At 41.7% G+C, this 19,288-nt stretch overlaps 1 protein-coding gene across 1 annotated transcript; it reads right to left on the bottom strand.

Annotated features, from left to right (window-relative positions):
• Window positions 1-96: 96 nt before the first annotated feature.
• camk1db (calcium/calmodulin-dependent protein kinase 1Db) lies at window positions 97-18,829 on the bottom strand. The gene is made up of 11 exons (XM_020625089.1): window positions 17,670-18,829; window positions 8,509-8,640; window positions 7,390-7,464; window positions 5,971-6,109; window positions 5,486-5,612; window positions 5,183-5,258; window positions 4,367-4,479; window positions 3,673-3,751; window positions 2,840-2,927; window positions 2,516-2,678; window positions 97-1,912 (listed from the first exon to the last, which is right to left on the bottom strand). The coding sequence occupies exons 1-11, from the start codon at window positions 17,762-17,764 to the stop codon at window positions 1,761-1,763; spliced, it is 1,239 nt and encodes a 412-aa protein (XP_020480745.1). The 5' UTR covers window positions 17,765-18,829; the 3' UTR covers window positions 97-1,760.
• Between the last annotated feature and the right edge of the window lie 459 nt (window positions 18,830-19,288).

Consider the following 19,288-nt stretch of genomic DNA (forward strand, 5'->3'; position numbering starts at 1 on the left):
TAATACATGAAACTGTAAAACTCCAAAGCACAGTTCTGCAGCAATATGAAATACATGCATACTGAGGGGCTTTAAATTCTTTTTTTTTTTTGCTTCATTTTGGGGTTTTGGGGGGTATATATATATTTATATATAGGGAAGACAAAAATAAAACACTCAAGACCCAAGCAAACTGTGTTGTTGAGATTTGTATTTACAGTAAACAGAGGCTCAAAGTCCATATATCAATCACGACAGTTATAGATAAAGCCCTTGATACTGGGCATGTTCTGGTAGAATGTGTTTTTTTCCAATTTAATAGTCATTTAAACTTAAATAGAGGTACTACAGAGAAAACACAAAGAGAGATCCCTTCTCTTCTCTGTGTTAAAGTCTCTGCAGGAGTGTTTCTGCTAAATTCAACAGGCTGGTATGAAAGCACAGTGATTAAACACAGTGAGTGAGCCGTTTTCAGACCAGCCACTTTGTGAGTGGAAGCAGAGCACAATATTTCAACTACTGAACTGTACACTACTGATTTGACAATTCTGCAATGGGAGCAATTGTTGTCAAGATACATTTGCATTCCTTTGTCATTGTACATCGTTACTGCAAACATGAATGTTACACTTCACCGATAAACACTTTCTTTAAATCCAAATCTATAACTCCTGGTTTTTAAAGGGAAAACCATCCATTCAGTACAAGTCACATGATGCTCATACTCTCAGTAATGATTTAAAGAAAACAAGCTTCTCTCAAACTCTCCCAATGGCACATTAGAATAATATGCAGTATTTGGAGGTTTTACTTTACCATTCCCATCCCCGACAGCAGTGTCCGACCACTCAGAGAGGGGTTTGGTTAGTCATCCCTGAGAAATGGTCACAACAACATGTGGTTGCCCTCCTGTGGCCAAGGAGGACCTCACAGTCACATCAAAAGTGAATAATCACATAACACAGAAATTACAAAATAACAATCATTAGATACCGTCTTATCATTCAATGCAATAATTTTTCAGTCCAGTCTGATAACACATTTACACATTTCTGCATGTAGTATTCTTACAAAGGTCATAGTATATTGTAAGAAAATAAATAATCCAATACACTAGTGCAATGCACTGGTCCTCTCTCTGTGACTGCAGTGCATTATCCTGTTCATGCTTCATGCCCTCACACTTAAAGTAAAGAGGTTACACGTACTCACATACTGTTGGGAGTTACTATGACCCCGTGAGCCACTGTAACAAATACCACAGCAAATTAACAAACTGTCAAAACGACGAGACGTTCAGAGTGCAGATGATGTCACAATTATTTACCACAGCTTATATTTCACTTGCATAACAGACTCCACTCAATAGTTCCAAGCAGAATATATACACAAGGCATACAGGAGAGCATCCAGTCTCAGGATGCTCGCAGTCAAAAATGACAGCATTACCCTTTAGTGTGGCACTTTCTAGAGCAGCTGCTTGTTTATCTGGCAGATAAACAGGATCCAGGCTGAACACAGCTTCCACAATAACAACCTCTGATGAGCCTCTCCCCCTCTGTACCTCTAGGTCTGTGTGACAGTAAGAACAGTGTCGTGCTAAGCCGTAGTTAATGGAGCTGAGCCAACACTTCTCAAATTCCTCCCGTGGTTGACAGCGACAGATGGGAGGTGGCGGGATGGGCAAACTGGGCAATGACATCGACTCACGAGGCCTGGGATGGTTCCATCCCGCCTTAAAGCTCCGTGGTCTCCCAGCTCACCTCCCGCGGAACCTGGCGTCATTTAGTACCCGTGTGTATGACAGTAACGGTTGAGGGACGTGGCCGTGGTGGCTCAGCCACCACCGATGTCTCCTCTTGTTCAGGAGAGGCGCCATCGGAGTCCTGATTGTACGCTTTAACAGCTGAGGGCAAAGGAGCTATTGGAGGACCTGTGGGAGAACATATGGTTTAAGGAATGTTATGAACTGAGTTTTATTTGACATGGGGAAAAAAAAAATACAAGCCAACGGACAAGTCTGGAAAACAAATGCCACGAAAGACCAAAACAAACAACACACTAGTCAGTCTCTTAATACTTCCCACTTCAGCCTTGGTTGGTTCACAATGAAGACTTTAAAAACATATTACAAGTATATACTTTCATTTTGTGAAATAAACCACAGGATTAAACTGCACCAGGCCTTAGTTACACAGACATTACTTATTGGTCAGACCAATTCCTTGTTGGTTTCTTAGATCATCAAATTTAACAACAACAAATATCACTTGTGTTTTTTAAGCTCGTCTTTCTTAACCTGTGATATACTACTGTGTACTGCACATTTTTATTTTCATTATCATTTGGTCTTTTCATTTGTTTTATGCTTAATAATTTAGTCCTTCAATCTAGAAACCCAATAAATCAGTAAGCCTATAAAAAGTGACAAAACGGCGAAAAATGCCTAGCACAATTTCCTACAGAGCTCAGCGGAGTGCTGTGCTACGAGTTGGACATGTTTATGTCTGCAGAGAGGATCTGAAGTGTCACTTACAGTCCTGCAGAGAGAGCGGGGCGCAGTCCACTGACTGGCTCTTGGCTGGAGCCCGGCTCTGAGGGTTGGACACAGAGTTGGCGCTGTGGATGTTGCTGCCAAAGCTGCTGCCCAGCTGCAGGCGCCTCATGTGGCGAATCACAGCGGTCGCATTAAAGGCTTGCTGTGAACAGAAGGTGTAAAAAGACAAACGTAATCCTGACATCAAAGTCCTGGAGAAAGACTACGTTTTTGTAATTCAAACAGAGAATATTGTGTATTTTACTAAAGATGGTTTTTTGGTAATAACTGATAACCAAGGAAGATGCTGTCCTGTGTGCTCACCCTCCATTTGCTTTTGGCAAAGTTTTTCCGCATCTGTCGGCTGACTGATTCATGTATGTTCTTGCAGAGAGCTGTGTCTCCGGCAATCCTGAAAATTAAAGTGAAGTCTTTTTGATTATGTATTTAAAAAAACAATTCACACATACAAACACAGCATTCGACAAGTGATTTATATTTGTATCTGTAATACCTTGGGAATCAACCACATGTTATTTTCCTGTTTGCTTCTATCATTTATTTACATGCTACTAAAACATCTTTGATTGATGGAGCGATGTTTTCACAGGAGCTCACACACTGTATCACTTTGTCACTTTCATTATAATATCTCTGTATGAAACCTTGTCAATGAAAGTCATTTCTCTCTGTTATGACACCTCTCACCGGTATCACAAATCACAGATTTGTACCAGAAGGACCACCTGCCCAGGAACCGAAAGCCTCATTACTGGCTAACAGACTTATTCATATTGGCCACCTCAGCTGGAGACAGCAGCCCACGCAGGCTCGTGCTCGGTAGCTCTGGCTCAGGCCTGGGAGGACATCCTAATTGTTCATTAAAGCTCCCACATTCTTCAAGGATCCTTCAGGATGCCAGCCATTAATTGGCAGCCATTTATTCAGCAGCTTTCTCTGTGAGGGCTGGCGGCGCTGAGCAGAGGTGGGCTTGTGGCTTGGAGCCATGGCGACAGATGACAGTGGGACGACATGCTCTCCATGACAAATGCATAAGCCTGGCAATCTGCGTCATACTGCTGTTTAATCACACTGAGATATGTGGTTCCCTGTGATTGTCTCTTTGGGGCACAGTGTGTATGCAGTTAGCTTCTCACCAGGGGTGCTGAAGAGCCTGGTCACACGTGAATCTCTTCTCTGGGTCTTTCTCCATTAGGCAGCTGATGAAGTCTTTGGCTGTGGAGGCAATTAAAAAGGTTACGACTATGTCCAGCTGAGAACATGTTCTACTGTGTACTTTTTTTGGTAATGCTTTATTTTACTGGTTCTGTAATATACTGAAGAATTTTCTAAGACAATGTCAGAGGAAAAAAAAAAATACAATTTGGTACTAATTATAAAGAAAATAGAGACAGAACATATACCAAGTAAAACAAAACAAAGGAGTGAAATGTTTAATGACTGGAAAAGCTGAAATATCCAAGTAAATACAAATGTATATTGGGAAATGTTTCCTCCATATCTGTAAGTAAAGTAGGAAAACTGAGTAGAACAATAAATAAGCTGCTGAGAGAAAAACTAGAAAAAAATAAAAGGGTTCTCTCTATTTTTACCAGTTGAGGGTTAAAACTATAAAACTTTATATTATTATATCTTGGTAGTGAAGTATCTTGATGTATTTAATTATATTTTGTCTGATAATCTTTTTACTGCCTTGTGCTGGTTTAGTAGCTCCATACACTAGATCCTTTATAGAAAACTATTAGGACCTGGGAAATAAAGTATTACTATGCATTTTCAGAAAACACACACACACACACACACACACACACACAGTATGTCATAGCTCACCAGAGTCTGATATGTCATCCCAATATGGCGCGTCAAACTCATAGTCTGCCTTGAGAATCTGCTCAAAGAGCTTCGAATCATTCTCGTCATAGAAAGGAGGGTAACCGCAAAGCCTGTGAAAATGGATGATTACACAACAACAGCCTGTGTGAATGTCATCATCCAGCCAGTGTTAGAAACTTTAACCCAAATCTAAAGGGATTTGCTGCAGCCTAATCTCATTCACTTTGCAGTTTGATTTTTCATATAGTGAGAGGGTTCAGAGGGATTATAGGCACCACATGAATAATGAGAGGGAGGAAATGTGACAGAAACAGTCCATTTTCATATGATCTGGGGGAAAAGGGACATGCAAATTGCAGATGTAAAATGCTGTATATTTAAGTTGTGCTTTTGATTATGACACAATAAAAATTATTCTGTAACAACCACCCGGGAGAAGCAGGCGTCAGAAACTTTTCCACTTGATCACCTTAAAATTCATTACGACTAATGGCTGGATTACAAGACCAGGGATTTTCCCTTTGCTGGCGAATGACACCCCTTTACTTAATTGTGCAGTTTCACCTGAAAGATTTATAGACTGTAAAATAGGAACAACCGCTGTGAGAATCCCTCGACTACAATCCTAACCAAACACTGTTTAACACCAAATGGTCAGGACAATCTTGGTAAAGAGATTTTTAAGGTTAAGGGCTTCTTTGTGGTTTCTGATCTGAATGGTAATTTCCCATGTACATAAATTGTTCCAGTACATCAAATACGCAAAGTTTGCTTCCGTTAATTACTCAGTTTATGTTTTCAATAAGTACTCACAGGATATAAGCGATGACCCCAATAGACCAGCAGTCCACAGCTTTACTGTAAGGTTTCTGAGCTAAAACCTCTGGAGCTGGAACAAAGACATTATTTAAAAAATTGTTAGGAAAACTAAAATTCTTGTAGTGAAACAGTGCAAACAGGAGTCAACCATTCACCGTGACACAGAGGCTGGACAAGAATTTGAATGTTTGTCTATAACAGATGGCTAAGGTTAACCTGTGGCTACTGGTGGATTAGACTAGGTCATGTTTGGCTACCTAGAGCAAATAAATATCTCAGAGTGTTCTCAGCACTCACCCACATATCCTGGAGTCCCACAGGCAGTGGCCATCACGTCACCTGTTCCCTCCATCTTTGACAGGCCAAAGTCACTGATCATGATCTTTGACTCATCATGAGGACTGAAGTACAGCAAGTTCTCAGGCTGTAAATAAAGAGCCCAACAGTTTGCCGGTGCATGTCTCTCTGTGTTTTTGTGTATTTTTTCTGTGTAAATAAATCTGTTATACAGACAATAAGAAATCAGACACAATAATACCCTGGATTTTGTCATTCAAGAGTCAGAGGACTACAGTTCATCCAAGAGGCTTCATCGGTTTTACCGAGAAGGATTGACATTTAACCTTTGTAGGTACTCTGTGCCGAGAGCTGATGCAATGTCACTCACACAGGTAAAATAACAGGGATTTCCACTCTCACCAGAACTGACGTGTTTCAACTGTTCGACAACAAAAGCAGTAGATTTGTGAGGAACTATGAATATATTATGAATACTGTTTTACCTTTAGGTCTCGGTGCACTATGCCCATGGAGTGAAGATAGTTCACTGCATCCAAAACCTGCCGAATAAGCCGACTGGCATCCATCTCTGTGTAGAAGCCCTTTTCTACAATTCGGTCAAAAAGCTCACCTCCAGACACCCTGTGTCGCACAGAAGACCACAGAAGTCTGGTTTACATAAGAAGATTGTGAAAGAGAGAAGCAGAGCTAGGACAGGAAGAAAAAGAAATACCAAATAAATAATAATAAATACACAAATTAACAATAAATATATCAGTTTGGACACACTTTCCCATTGAAATGAATGGGAAAGTGTGTCCAAACTGATGCACCAGCATCTTCTCAGTTACTTTAAATCACAATTACAAAACAAGTGGCTCATGTTAAGCTGAACATCAGCTGTGAGATAGTGCCTGCTTTCACAGATGGCTGTGTGTGTGTGTCAGCATTTTTATAAGTAAGACTTCAAGGCAGGGTGGCACAGCGGTGCGGTGCTTCCAAGTTCAAGCCCGGGCCGACCCGGGGCCTTTCTGTGTGGAGTTTGCATGTTCTCCCTGAGCCAGCATGGGTTCTCTCCGGGTACTCCACCTTCCTCCCACAGCCCAAAGACATGCAGCTCAGGTTGACTGGTGACTCTAAATTGCCATAGGAGTGAATGAGTGTGGTTGTTTGTCTACAGGTCAGCCCTGTGATAGACTGGCGACCTGTCCAGGGTGGACCCCGCCTCTCACCCAATGTCAGCTGGGATTGGCTCCAGCCCCCCATGACCCTATTCAGGAATAAGAGGTATAGATAATGGATGGATGGACTTCAAGGCAACATTCCGCACCTTTCAGAGGTACAAAGAGGGCAGATAACCACTGCCTAAATTGCTGATGCATTAGTCACAATCACAGTGAAATTATATGGCAAGGGGGAAAGGTTTCAAAATCATGAAGTCATGTGACCAACTGGTACCAACACTGAGTGAAATTCATTTAATGAGACGATAATTACAGCCAGTGGGTTTAGAACATATTCATACCTTTTTACACATATGTTCTTTATTATCTAATTTTAAATGTATAAAACTCCCATTTCATTTGAGAGTGGTATCAATCTTCTCATCTGAATCTCACGAACAAAGCAAAAGTGTTTTCCCCAAAATGTCTAATTATTCCTTTAATTTACTTCTTATATTTTGTAAAGCTCAATTATGAACTTTGTTGCATTATTTAGCTCCTATGTAGGCCTACATAAAATATTTATGTTAAAGACTCATTCCTTTCTAAAGCATCGCCGCAGACATGAGCGTGAGGACAATGGCAAGGACATTACAGACGCTCATTCAAGCAGAATCACAACACATTATCAAAATGACGGGCCAAATGGGAGACAAAGAGCTGACCTAAACAAACAGTGTGATGGGTTGATGTACTTACAGCTGCATTATGAGGTACAGGTGGTTTGAGCTCTCATAGATGTCCTCCAGAGCCACAATATTCTCGTGCTTTATCCTGGAAATGGAGAACAGAAAATTCACTTTGCTTGCTGTCAGCTTCTGTTCATTTCAGCACAGGCTTGTAATGAGGTGCAATTAGCCTTTTCTTTTGTGAAAATGATGCCCTGCCAACTGAAAACAGATCGTTTTTTTGCTGTCTGTTCCAACACATTGCCTGTATTTACACTCATTGTGTATTTGTGCATATCTGTATGTCTACACATCTTAAAATTGAACCTGGCAAAGCATAATATTCACAAAAGGGAGAAAACCTTTTGATAGAGAGCGGGGCGGGGGGGGGAATCTCATTCTCTATTCAGTGAGTCATGAAGTGGCAACCCCTGTCCCCAGGAGCAACTGATAAACTAGTATAAAATGTAGAAAGATGCTGGGAGTATGTGTCCAGGCAACCAACCGACAAGGCTTTAGTCACAAAAAAAAACCCCTCTGCAAGAAGATATGCAGATGACAGAGCATGTTCAGAAGGGCAGGTGGCTGAAAACAGTAAGGTGGGGGTGTATGAGGAGGTGGCGTAGGAAGTCTGAAAGGACTAAATAACCTTCACAACTTCCTTTCTATGTCCAGAAAATATATGAGGCTGCAGTTTGAGGACTGTTAGACAAACAGAGACAAGTAAGGAGTCTAAATAGAGAGAGAAAATCAAGACAGAGAGGAAAAAAGGAGGATAGCAACAGTAACCAAGCAACTATACCCAACAACTGGCGTGCTTACTTCAAGAGTGACTGATAACTAAGATTCTCAAGGGAATCACTCATCAGGCCCTGGAGGGGGCTGGAGCGTCAACTGGTGTCAGTGCAATCCTATCATACCCTGTGTAGCTGTGTGAGTGTGTAGACCCAAAATGGTGGATAGATGAGATTCGACAAGGAAGTCAGTTAAGCCTGACAATGACTGTTAAATAAACAGAGAGGCACCGACTGAGAGTGCAGACAGCCACACACACACAATCTTCCCCAAGGATGATGGAAAGTGGTGGCCCTTTCTAAAGCTGTGTTCTTGTTCCGCAAATTCCCCCATGGCTCAGTCAGGCGGTACCTACTTCCTAAGCACGGCGATTTCATTTTCAATGCTCGTCTCCTTCCCCTTCAGGGCTTTTTTTGGGATGCACTTGATTGCGACCATCTTTCCTGTGGCCTTCTCCTGAGCCATCACCACTTCGGAAAATGCACCTCTGCAAGAGAAAGAGAAACATATTAGTCATGCTTTAAATGTGCTCAGGCAATATTGACAGAAAACCTATCATCAGTGAATAGATGGAGGGCCCTCAGAGGCAGACAGGCCAGAGTACACAAACAGCATATTGTGAATATTTACTGAGAACTGGCAAAGTCCCCCACTATGGCCAGCAGCCTTCTGTGTTGGCCTACGCTTGCTACTTGGATGCAGCCAAAAGCACGGCAAACACTTTTAAAACCTCAAAAAAAAAAAACAAAAAAAAAACACCCATTTAGGAGGATGGCGGAAAGCGCGTCTTCCTCAGCCATCTGTCTCCATACACGAGAGCCTTTAAAAACAAATACAGAATTAAGGGAATATTTGCCGAAGCAATTGTATCTGTTGCTATGATACCACACTCAGTCCACCATAACAAATCTTGCTGGGCAGGCACCATGATTGCTTTTTGTTCCCCTTATTGTTTTCATTATCCACCTTCATAGACACTTTCTTACTTGCATGTGCCCTCACAATGGTTTGATGTGAGGATCTTAAATAGGAGTGATGAGCTGAAACTCTGAGTCATGCTCACTGTGCCCAAAGACTAAAGTCATCTTTGATAACTCATCAGCATATGAAATAAAATGATAATCTGAGCCAAGGTTGTCTTTTTTTTTTTTTTTTTAAATGGTACCAGTTCATAAATTCTTGATGAAGACATCTGCTCAAATAACAAAATGGAGTTTCTCAGCTACACTTTCACTACCATGAGGTTTTAAATTTAGCTTTAATTATTCCTATTAATTTTCTCCTTTTCTATTTAATCTCAAACTGAACTGCCGATGAAGGTTTTACTGTTTCAATTTTGTTTTTTATGCCTCTGTGCCGGCATTATGTTTTGGGGTTGTCTGTGCGCATGCCCCATTCTTGCGAATGTGATATCTTGGGAACACCTTGAGGGAATTTCTTCAAATTTGGCATAAATGTCCACTTGGAGTCAAGGAGTAACTGAGATTTTGGTGGTCAAAGGTCAAAGGTCAAGGCCAGTGACCTCATGTCTGTCCATTCCCATTACATTTTAGAGGCACAAATATATAGTCACCTTTTTCTAATATTTTACATATTGGTCCTAAAAAAGTGAATTTCTCTATACAGTTTATGTAATGGACAACTGCTGCCCTTTGTTGGAACATTTACCTGCCACCACTACTGCATGACAGCTTTTCTGCTAGTATTAAAAAAAAAAAATATTTACCCTATAAAATAATTATAAAGGATTTTCCTCAGACATGACATAAAACAAAAGTCCAGTGAATTTTTGATTATATCTTGCAAATATAAAAAGTAAAAGGACAAGCCCAGAAATTTAAATTTAAATTAAATATGGTTTATTGTTGCCACTTTGCATTTGTTTTTTCCATTTCTGACAAAAGGGTGAGTTGTTGAAATAGGGTTTGTGTTGTAACTTCATCAGTTACACAAAACTTAAAGATATGTGGTGAAACAAACCTGAAATAATTCACCATACAAACGGGAAGATGCCGCATCAGTTCCTCCTAACAGGATCCAAACTCAGCGCCACTCGCTGCACTTTGTCCCACTGTGGCCATTAAATCCACGCTAATCCCTCACTGCACCATCGCACAGGGGGAGGGTCAGTCAGAGCCACAACACACAAATACAGACTGTGTACAATCATGCCACCTGGTCACAAAGCCTGTACCCAGGTGTGATGAGGTGGAACACACTCACTGCAAACAAACAGAAGGGAGAGAGCTTGGGGCAGGCGTCCTTCTGACTTGGACCTCATTCTGACACTATGTAAGATATGTAAATTCACTGGTTTTTGTGGGACTTAATGCTGTAACAGGCCAGCAAGTAGTGCACCATCTTCCCACTGCAGCTTCTGCCATAAGGACAGTGAGCATCATTTCCATTCACTGCATGTGACTGATATCCACAGCTGTGTGGACATCAGGAGAAATTCAAAATTCCTCCACCGGCACACTGAGCCTGTCAAGTGACTCTTGTGCACCCTTTCTCAGAGCACAATGTCTGCAGCAGGAAACACACACACACACACACACACACACACACACACACACACACAGGAAACCTGTGAACTAACAGAGGTTGGTTTGAGCATACACCACCATTTCTGCCGCCCCCCGCTCATCACATTAACAAGCAGAGACATCACTTCCTGAGAATGACAACATGACAGAATCCAAGCCTGTGACCTCCCTTGCTCATGACAAACTATGCTGCAAGCTCTCGTAGCTTTTATGCTAATAAATCATAAATCACAGGAAAGATGAAGGTGTGGTGTTTATTTGAGACTTGCATATGGTGGTGCTACCACCCACATGCTACACAAATATACGGCAGCACATCAACAACTATCCCATACAAGTCGAGAGCTGAAAAAATGTTGTTCAAAGGGAATAACTCTGACCTCAATTAAATATTTCATGCCATTTTTTAAAATGCTTGACATTTCCTAGCCAAGCTTTTCAATTTTTTTTAAATCATATAATGACAGGAAAGTAAATGAAATGGTCTTGGGCTGTTGGTCAGACAAATGGAGCAATCTTCTAGCTTGAATCAAAAAAAACTATTTGCGTAATTAATCAAATATAAAAATTATGGTTAGTTGTAATGTTACATAACCACCAAAGCACATTTATCCCTAAAATAATCACTGATTTGATGTGGAACAGTATTAAGTGATATGAAAAAATTCCATCTAAACCAGACCCTTTACTGAAACACATCTCAATCTATTACACAAGACAAATAGGATTGTGTGGCAGCAAAATGTTTGTGACCCGGTGTCACAATCAAGCCAGCACACTGACTCACTTGGTTGAATAACAACATTTGAATTTTAAGATGCTCTGAGCTCCCTGTGCACGGCGCATGGATGACAGTAAGAGCTGTGTGTGTGTGTGAGACGGTCTGCAGTCACACACCACCACCACCACAATGTGCACAGGACAGCCAAGCCAACGCGGCTGGCTAGTGTGAAATGTAAATGTGGGCAGCTCTTTGTGTGAAACCAGCGGCTGATGCTGCAGATGCAAAGCTGATCCTTGTATGAGATAATCATCAGCCTCAGCTGGTAGTCATCAGCGATTATGAAAATGCAGGACATGTCGATGGAAGAACTTTCTTCGATGGCTTATTGACAGTGACAGGTGGCGCATGTATTGTGGTGCTGCTGAGCAGTCACACCGAATCATCCTGCATTACAGTGGCCCGTCATTTGTTACTCAACATATGGTATGGAAAAGCTGGGACTTAATAATCCAGGTAGAGCTACTGCTGGTGTAACCTGCTGCGTTCAAAGTCACCCTTATACTGTCCAACAGCAGCTTCGATCAGAAACATGAAAGATGACATGATCGGTGCTTTAAAAGGAAAAGGAAATGATGTATAGAGTTTGTGAAGACTTATAAAAGCCAAGCAGACTCCCTTATCAACAAGAGCTCACAAAAATCTCAAGCAAAACAGATTCAGGATAATTAGGACTAACACCGGTTCTCTTTATTATGATCCTGATTATTCTACACTGCACATAATTTAGCCAGGCCTCCTTAAATCTGGTAATAAAAGTTGTGCTGGCAGCAGATAGTTTTGCACTTACACAAAACACTGATTTTGTTAACAGACTTCTCACCACCATCTGCTCAGCTGTGATATGCTGCTCTGTCTGCTCAGAGTTGTATCAACTAAAGTGTCAGCTGGACAAACTATGTGGAAATGAGGCTTGTGTAACTTAACATATACCAGTATAATACTAGATTACATTAGGAGATTATAGTCTACATTCAAAACAAATGCAAAGACGATGCATATAAGTATTATCTGTAAAATGTAAAACATGCATAGTGAAAAGTATTGAAAGTGAAAGTACTTGTGATGCAGGCAGAATGGTAATATTGTTACTAACACAGCGTTTTATACCAACAGCTTGAGTTAGAATAAATTTTAACCACCTTACATACTTTAGAATTTATCTGAGAGTAAACTAAATATTTGAGGTTTCAGAGTACTTGTCAAATAAAACCAACCATTTAAATAACATCTGGCATGTAGTAAATAAGAGTAGTGCAGTAAAGTATTATCAAATGGTAGAACTCAAATAAAGTACAAGTATCTTAACATGGCTCGTGTGTTTCTCTCCACCACTCCACAAAGGTAATCTGATCCTTGCAGGTCATAAACAGCATCGATCTGATGCTGCAGGGTTAAATAATATGACTAGAATGAAATCCAGCGGCTCTCACAGTCCCAGCGACTGAAGCTAGGAACCATTAAACAACAACACCACACACAGGACCTGAGGCTACCTTCCAGAAATGTGCACTTTCTCTTCACAGACTGTTGATCAAACAGGGAGAGATGGTCAGTTTACAGGCCAGTAAGAGCGAATGCCGCTCATAAACAACTGAAGAGAAAAATGATGTGACACTCCAGGGAAATATTTAGCAGAAACCTGCCTGAAGCCACAGATCAGCCTGTCAGAGAAACACTGAATTATTTTAATAAGACTGATTACTGCTTCCTGTGCTCTGATACCGGGCAGACTGCTACACTTCAACACCGAGTGCAGTCGAATAGGCGCTGCGGCTCTGGCATTCACTGTGAGCACAGGTGCACTAATACAAATGAAAACTGAGGATATTACACAACACACTATGCATTGGCTTCTTGAATTATCTGACTCCGTCATTACCGTCCATGACAAAGTTTCTCCTCCCACAGTGAATTTTAGCTGAAGGAGGGTGAGAATGATAGGCAGCGTCTTCTTCAGAGGGGAAAGCAAGGACTTTCATCATTTTAGTTGCCTAGCTGCCATTTTCACAGCATTCAGGCTGCTTTCAAAGAACCAGCTAGTCTCTACACCAGCTGTTTTAGAGAACGGTCAATGAACAGAGTCAGACCTGTTTATTCAGTCATATCAAACTCAGACTTTTCCTCTTTGTCGGCAAAAAGAATCATACGATTGCGGCTGTAGCGGGACAGCAAGAGACATGACAGCTATGGTGGAGCCCTGCGGCGACAGCGAACACAGGGAAATGTTGACACTTAAATATCAGAAAGTGGGATTAAAAAAAAAAACATGACAAAGCATCTATAGTGATGCAGTTGGAAAGCATCATTTCTTGACTGCTTTCTACCCACCACATTTAAATAACATACACCATGTTACAGAGCCAGGCCCATGGATTTTTGAGGAGCACAAAGCAGCTAAACAGACAAATACTTCCCTCACTTGGTAGAGACCAAACACAGAACTAAATCACAACTCTGTCTCCATAACTTTGTTAAAAAAAAACCTGAATGTGTAAATAAGCAACTGTTTGCTAACGATGTCATCATATCAGCCTAAAGGGTTTCTGAAGAGGTGGAACTGAAAAACACACTGTTGGAAATTTTTACAGTAAAAAATAAATGGTTGGCTCTTTCTGGGAAGCAAACTATGTAATACAGTTTCTAATTTACCTCAAACATTATCTTTGGCATTTCACCGCTGCAGCTTCTTGTTATTTACTGGTTGAAATGCACCAGGAATAATGGATGGATGTGAACCTGATTTTGACAGATACAGTATATCAGCCCATTCAGGCTGATCCAAGACGCCATAGAGGAATCTGTAGTGATACTTACCTTGAAGTGGATAAGGTACTGGCCATGATTACTACATTAAATACAGTTTATTTATCGCTGTCATTATAAAATTCAAGGTTTCTGCTATCTCTTCGATTTTTAAGTCACAGAGGCTGCAGACAGTTTGAGCTCCAGGGAAATGCCTCATCATCAGTTACCTTTCTTTAAAAGATTCAGATGAGTTCCATGAACACCATGAACTTATTTTAAATCTGGAAAAACTGGTATTGGAATGACACTCACTGTCAGCAATTCTGAGTTGGGATATCAGAAAGAGATGTGAGAGAATGAGTAGGATTAGTGCATCCTTATCCATCAGCCAGGCTCTGGTACGCTGCTGAAAAAGTATCAGCATTGCCACTGGGTGATCGGCAACACCACCTGCACATTTACAGCACTTGCCCATTGGGATCTCTAAAGGTGCTCGTGGTCTGGTTGCTTCATTTTCTTCCATGGAATATCAGCAGTTTAAGGGTCTGAAACTAGCTGCAAGGCAAGTGGCGGTGAGGAAGGAGGACTGACTTCAGTGGTGAAGATCTCATTAGTTCACAACATGCAGAGTAAGGAAACATGAGGGAAGAAGCCAAAGCATTACTGACACCGCCGCAGGCTTCCTGCTCCCAAAGCCCTACCAATATCTGATCAGTCATAGCAATCACACACACACCGACAGTCTGGCCTCGAGCTGCTGCTGAACTCGGATCTTTTTTTAAATAAAATGTTCAAATTGATGCGCACTTTTTAAAAGCACACATCCAAATGTTTCAAACCCCAAAAACCACAGTCAAAACAACAAAATGTCAACCTGGACAACTACGCCTCTTATAATCAATTCATCCCTGCTGTGTGACTGTTCAAATAAGCAGCATTCATACTAAATATATTCAAATCCTTAAATAAAAATAACAATACAGCAATTTAAAAATCTTGTTACAAGTGGAAGTTCTGCATTAAATTTTGCAGTATAAGTAGAAGAATAAGTCCAGCATGCTCTTAAAAAATTGGTTAAAAACAGAATGGCCCCTGTCAGGGTTGCACTGAATAATAATTTGTTATTGTTACTGATTTCAAAGGAGTAGGTGGTGGAGATCGAGCTATTGCGCTGCTCGTTTAATCTATAACATTGCATCACTTAATAATCATGCTGTAGGTTTAGCGTGTCACATCTAAGTATAGCTAACTGATGAGTGTACAATATTTTAGTAGTACAAAATGAAAACATTCAAATAATTAAGTCACTGTACTTGAGTAAACGCGCTTAGTGACTTCATGCAATGACTGAGTTCTATCTGGCCTGCAGACGGATGGGAAACCTAACCAGGAACCTACAGTAACATATGAAAGCAGGAGGAGGAGGAAGATAATCTTTGTTCCCACCTTTGACCAACTTCCTTGTTCATATTTAATCTGCAAAGCTGCAGGGCCTGTTGTGAACCTCACTGTACAGAAACACACACACACAGGGCCTAGTACGTGGGACTTAAAGTCAATCGGGTTGAGTACACGGTGCACAGTATGTAACATCAGGACTGAACAGACAACTGGCCGCAGAGACATGTTGGGCTGTGGGCGAAGGACGTGCGTTCCTCCAACCTGGCCACTGTGTGGACAGTAAATCATGATGATTCAGTGGTGTTATTCAGAGGATCTTCACACATAATTGAAAACCTTGGGAAAATCAGAACAGCCTCCAGGTAGAAACGTCTCACTGTTTTGTGCAACAGCTGAAGTGTCGACTCCGCTGCATAAATCACAGATCTGTTTGAGAATTTCGTGATGCTGCTGCTCAGGAAAAACAGATCTGGGGACACGTCGAGCAGCTCCACAAAATGAGAAGCAGGTGAAGGCAGCCAAGAAGTTTATTATGAAAATGAATGTGAGTTCACAGAAGATGAGGCTGCATATCTGACAACAGAAAACCACAGTGACTATCTTTAAGACTCCACACCGGCGATAGCCGCAGGACGCATTATGTTTTTTGGGTTGTTCCTCCATATGATTCTGGTGAATGTGATATGTCAGTAATACCTTGAGGGAATTTCTTCAAACTTGGCACAAGTGTCCACACTAACTCAATAATGACCTGACTAGATTTTGGTGGTCAAAGGTCAAGGTCACTGTGACCTGGTATTACTCCCATTTTTGTGAACGTGATATGTCAAGATCACCTTGGATTGAAAGATGAACTGATTAGATTTTGGTGGTCAAAGGTCAAGGTCAATGACCTCACTTCTGCCCCATGAATTTGACTGGTTGACAGAGGCATATAACCACGAAGCTATAACTCTAGTTTCCTTATGACTGGCCTCTTTCTCAGTGTAGCTACAACCACAGAAACTTTTAGCCCTCATCTTGACATCAGTTTCCGAGGTCAACCTAAAAAAACAATAGTGAGACGCAGACCCTTCCCCAGATCCCAACAGCGCAAACATCATCACATTAAATCACTCTCAGACAGGAGACATAGCATTAGGGGACAAAGACTTGCAGAAAAATGAGAAATACACTCCATTAAATGTGTGATAACACCTAGTGATTTATAACAAGACTGAATGGGAGTTGTTTGTGTCATAAGTATGACCTACTCTGGGCTAGTTTCTATTCAGGGGAACACTTAAGCTCTCTTTCTGCTGTGAAACATATTGAAAGAAAAGGCATTAAGCAGCACTAACCGTGAACCAAAATAAACAGTGGAATTTGCTATGTGGTCCAAAGGCAAGTGAATAGCTGCAGCCCTGGTGGTTCCAAAACTAACAGGATCAGTTCTCACGAGTGTTTTCTGTACAAACAAGTATCTGTGACAGTGAGAGGAACCCATCAACACATACATTACGATTCTCAGCTACAGTTTGCTCCTCTGTCTGAGGAAACGAGCACAGGAATCCAGTCACTACAGGCGGTCGCTTATTTCGGAGCTGATTTCATCATGTGTGTATGCAAATAGGCCCTGCTGTCTTTGTCATAGTTGTACTGTACAAACGACCCCAAATAAATGGCTGCCTGCACAAAGCTCCACACACATGCTTCAGCTCTAGTCTGATCTGTGACACAGGCTGCAGTAGTTTCTGAATGAACCGTGACAACCAGGCGCATCACGCGTCTGACTTCCCACATTATTGTCTCATGAAGCATTATTCCCCCCGTCTGAACAACTAACCGATTAGCTGGGTTTGGTTTTAAAAAGACGTCTCTTTTAGAAGACAGTAAGTTCAATTAGCTCCGTCGAATAATTCTCTGTTAATTCAGATATTCAACAGCTGTCATTCTGCTTTTCATTTCCGTTACAATGTGACATTGTTGTCTGACGCTAATTTGCACAACTGGATACAAAGTTTCTTGTCGCCTGCGAAGCTGCGTTATCTTGTTACTCACGTCCCAAGGACTTCCTTGAAGTCAAATATCTTCTTGATATCATCGACCTGCTTTTTCCAAGACCCGTCGCTGGACTCGCCGTTTTCTTTCGCCATTTCGCACCGGGGCGGGGGTGAAGAAACGAGAAGGCGCAGCCGGAGGATCAGCACAGCCGCCTCACCAAAAAACAGAAAGGAAAACTAGTGCAGTTCTGTGTCTCGCCAAGGGGCTTCCTGGCCGTTTGTCAGCGCAGACTATCGTGCTTCCTCAGCCCATGCATGCACCCAGGCTAGCCCGAGGAGGGGAGCTGTGTCCAACCCCGAGAGGTTATTTGACTAATCTGTTTAACGTAGCAAATCCCGAGTCTGAGCTTCACCGCTGTTCAGCTCACTGTGACGGGGAAACACAGGCTCTCCCCATCCTCCTTCCCTGGCAGGTTTCAGTCAGTGTCAGGCGGCGACGCGGGGAGCTGGGGTCGGGCTACTTGCGGAGACACTTGGCCGGCGCATCCGAGCTGCTTTGCCATCGACTCACATCGACCGCCCTGGTTGTTATAGCAATCGGAGGAGTGGGAGGTTGCTGCTCCCACCTATCTATCTGACAGCGTGCACAGTGAACGATGCAAGTGTTCGCATTGCACCAAATCACCGGCCCCGTCGAAACTCCGCTGGACTGGTCGGTGTCAGGTTCGGTCTCAGCTGAAATGGCCCACGTCTTCAGATTAAACCCGTGGCGTTGTCACACAAACCGATGCTTTCATTTTAAAATGTATTGAAATACAACTGCAGGGGCGAACATAGGAGTTATGGGGGCTCGTGTAGCAGGTGACCCTCACCCCCCTTCACTACGTTTAAGATGTCAAACTGCTCCGAAGTCAGCAAAAATGTACACCGGGTTGTGAACCGTGCAGAGTGGGGTGTTTGCTGGTGCACCATTACACAAATGCTAAAAAATAGAGCATAAAAGCAGAGACAAAGACACAGATGTGTTGTACTGATCAGTCCAGCCCTCATCTTCCTCACATCTGGCTCCAGCTAACTACAGCACTTCAGGGCTGCTTCGCCCACCATCTTAGGCCTACATGGTATGCTTCTCATTATTAAACCCTGAGGCAGCAGCTGTGACTGCTGCTGACTCACTTCACATAAACAACAACGTTTGGGAAATGTAAAGGTATGGCTGAAAATCTCAGAGAGAGGAAGTTGAAATCAGAAAAGCCCAAAATGCTTTCAATTTGAAATACAATGCTACATCCAAGTACCATGACTTTTAATTTTTGTATGTTTACATATAATTTTCTATAGCTCAGTTTTCACAATTCTAATTTTGACATTTTATTGATAAAATGAATAACTGATGAATCAGGAAAACAACCAGTAGATCAGATGGTAGTTTTTCTCCATAACTTTGGCTCAATTACCTGATATTTGCTCCATTTGCTGAAAAGTGTTTTTTTTTTTTTTTTTTTTTTTTGTAGGAAGGACAAAAACCATAAGAATGCTTTGAGAATGCTAGTAATGTTTAAGAAAAGAGCCAAAGCTACAGATAAATACTCTAACAATAAGTTATTTGCTGCTCTAGTGTAAAGACTCCAAAATCACAACTTGTGCAAACATCTACTGCAGCTGTTTTTTTCTCTG

This window comes from Monopterus albus, unplaced genomic scaffold, assembly GCF_001952655.1.
Source record: "Monopterus albus unplaced genomic scaffold, M_albus_1.0 scaffold7.1, whole genome shotgun sequence".
Lineage (NCBI taxonomy): Eukaryota > Metazoa > Chordata > Actinopteri > Synbranchiformes > Synbranchidae > Monopterus > Monopterus albus.

Coding starts and splice junctions, on each gene's coding strand:
- camk1db (XM_020625089.1), bottom strand. CDS start 17,764: ATGGCGAAAGAAAACGGCGAGTCCAGCGACGGGTCTTGGAAAAAGCAG. Junction 8,641..17,669: donor TTCAAGGAAGTCCTTGGGAC/GTGAGTAACAAG, acceptor TTTCTCTTGCAG/AGGTGCATTTTCCGAAGTGG. Junction 5,613..5,970: donor TAGTGCACCGAGACCTAAAG/GTAAAACAGTAT, acceptor CTTTATTTACAG/CCTGAGAACTTGCTGTACTT.